Source organism: Triticum aestivum, chromosome 3B (assembly GCF_018294505.1).
Source record: "Triticum aestivum cultivar Chinese Spring chromosome 3B, IWGSC CS RefSeq v2.1, whole genome shotgun sequence".
Taxonomy (NCBI): Eukaryota; Viridiplantae; Streptophyta; class Magnoliopsida; order Poales; family Poaceae; genus Triticum; species Triticum aestivum.
Genome location: NC_057801.1, coordinates 773,178,012 through 773,180,642, shown reverse-complemented (window position 1 = coordinate 773,180,642; position 2,631 = coordinate 773,178,012). Strand labels below are relative to the sequence as shown.

Here is a 2,631-nt window from a genome sequence, read left to right as displayed (position 1 = left end):
TAACATTATTTGCGTAAGTGTAGCATCGCTCATGGCCGACAGCCCCCATGATCTCTGAACAATTTGGATGACTACATCGTCAATAATACCGCATGGCTCGTGTGGTTCGCAAACTTCAAATTCGCATAGATGACTACTTCAAGGATACTGTCCTAACAATTTCCGGACCGATCATCGTGGCTAGTTTGATGAATTGTGGAATCCTTAAACATTGCATAAGGCAGTACGTTCTCTGCGAAAATTCACAGTAATAAACATCTTAAAAGACCGTGTCTGCCGAGTGCCGGAACTGGGACTGGGCACCATGCAAAATCGACATTACAGTAGTTTTCGATACGAGACGCCCACAGGAACTTATTCTACCGTACACTGCGCCTTGGATACTTGGAGCCGGCTGCTCAAGTCAGAGGTGTGCTGTCTAGTTTCTGAAGAAGTTGGAGCTTGTACAACTGGACAACGCGAAGTCCAGCAGCATGCTGAACCCGAGCACCTGCTTCTCCAGGTCGAACACCAGCAGGTTGTTCTCCAGCTGCTTCGCGCCGATCACCACCGCCGGCTCGCCGTCGACTGGCATGCCGCCGGGCCCCGTCGGCAGGATCCCCAGGCACAAAGCCCCGTCCACCTTCACTAGGTAGTTGTCGCCGTACAGCGTCCAGTTCTTCCACGTGGCGCCGGCGCCCAGCTCTAGCTGGATGCGAGGCACGTCGTAGGCCGACGGCCGCTTCAGCCTCATGAACCCGGCATTGTAGCAGATCTCGAACGGCTTTGGCGCCGGCACCCGCTCCACGGAGGTCGCCGGAACATTCCTCCCCCTGCACGCCATTTTCGGCAGCCATACGTCAACAAGCTATGTTCAGGAGGTACAAGCCCTTGCGGCGAATGCGTAGCGTATATACCTTGTAAAGGCGACGTCGAAGGCCTTGGCGAACGGTTCGTACACGTCGGGGCGCATGATCATGTAGGGCGTGGCGGTGCTGAGCACGACGCCGCCGGTGCCGGCGCCGGGGTCGAGCTCTAGCGCGGCGCTGGGGAGGACCGCCTGGGCGTCGGCCTCGTGCCACGACACGGAGATGCCCTTGACGGGGATGTAGTATCCGGCGGGGTTCGCCGGGTTGGTGAGGAGCGGGGTGTATGGTATGACGGTCGTGTAGTCGACGTAGCCCGGCGCTTGCCCGGGCGCCGTCAGGTTCACAGGCGAGTCCCCGAAGATGGCGAAGACGGGGAGGCACAGGGCGAACTTACCTCCGAAGCCGCGCTGGGCGGCGAGCTGCGACGGCAGCGAGAGCGGGCGCCGGGAGAACCCCGCCACGCCGGTGACGCCCGCGGGGAGCGACCTCGGCAGGCTGTCCGGCGCGCACGCGCCGAGGACGGCGAACGACTCTTCCGGGGGAAGCTCCATCGCGCCGTCGGTGGCGTTGGCCGACATTGCGAAGCTCGTGAGGCCGGCGGTGGAGCACTGACGGCTGACCGGGTTGCTGGCGCAGGCGCATCCCGACCCTGACTCTCCTAACTGGCCGCCGTCCACGTGCAGGCAGTTGCGTGGGCACTGCTGGCTGGCCACGCCGCCGCACTTACCGGACCCGCATGCCACAGTGCTCTGCGCCGATGGCGGCGGGCACGTCGACCAAACGAGCGAGCCGGCGATGTCGAGGAGGAGCGGCGACTTGTCGGCCTTGATGGTGATGGTGTAGAGGGAGGTGTTGAGGTCCTTGGCGAGCCGGGAGATCAGTGGTGGGGTTTGCTCACAGCTCGTCGCCGTGCATGACAGCAGCAAGACGAGCGATGAGACGATGAGACGATGGAGCACAACGTAGTTCTTGGGATTGGGAGTAATTTTCTGGATTCGATCCATAGTAGCTTGGGATCTGAGAGGAAGATGACTTCTCTGAATGGATAGCTACACGATCTGAATGTATTTATACTGCTTACTCTCAGAATTTCGCGATCTTATCGTCAATTTTGTAGGGCTTAGTTGTTCTTGTTTTATGATACCGAGGAGTTGACAATACGTAAAGACGTGAAGTCAAGATCTCGCAAAACCTTGTGCTGATCTGGTCCAATTTTGTTTCATTACTAGTACTAGTAGAATATGCCCGTGCGTTTGCTACATGCAACAATCTAGGCAAATGAGTCAACAATCATGCTTTAGCAGTTCCATCAATAAATCAGTGCACAATTTTAGTTGATATATCACAATGTTGTAATTTAGCCTTCACATGAAGGTTCAAATAACACAATGTTGTAATTTCTCCTTCACATGAAGGTACACAGGAAGAGGAATCATGGTCTCCTCCATTTTGTCAGCATTGAAGTTAGAAGTTAGAACTGAGCATAGTATCCCATTTTCAAAGCACAAACTTGACACGTTCTCTGTTTTTTAAACAATCCATGCAATGCGTTTCTATGAGCAAGAACTTGTGGAACAAAATTTTAAAATGAGGAATGGTAAAATCACAATAGATGGCAAGTCTGCACCTCAAGGGCAATTAACTCAATACAACATGAGGGGTTTAGTCCACCTATGAGGTGATCAAGCATGGAATCACCTCAGGATTAATGTGTGATTGGTAATACTTCAGAAACTGGCGTAAAAAGAAGTTAGAATAGTAGGTTGAAAGGTTTCACGTAGCT

The 2,631-nt window shown here is 54.2% G+C and overlaps 1 protein-coding gene across 1 annotated transcript; it reads right to left on the bottom strand.

Moving 5' to 3' along the window:
* Window positions 1-258: 258 nt before the first annotated feature.
* Window positions 259-1,870, bottom strand: LOC123066501 (chitinase CLP-like). Its single transcript, XM_044489569.1, has 2 exons — window positions 897-1,870; window positions 259-812 (listed from the first exon to the last, which is right to left on the bottom strand). The coding sequence occupies exons 1-2, from the start codon at window positions 1,850-1,852 to the stop codon at window positions 419-421; spliced, it is 1,350 nt and encodes a 449-aa protein (XP_044345504.1). The 5' UTR covers window positions 1,853-1,870; the 3' UTR covers window positions 259-418.
* Window positions 1,871-2,631: the final 761 nt, after the last annotated feature.

Excerpts from the sequence above, each read along its gene's own strand:
- LOC123066501 (XM_044489569.1), bottom strand. The coding sequence starts at position 1,852 with ATGGATCGAATCCAGAAAATTACTCCCAATCCCAAGAACTACGTTGTG. Across the intron at positions 813-896 it reads TTCGACGTCGCCTTTACAAG|GGGGAGGAATGTTCCGGCGA; the intron begins GTATATACGCTA and ends AATGGCGTGCAG.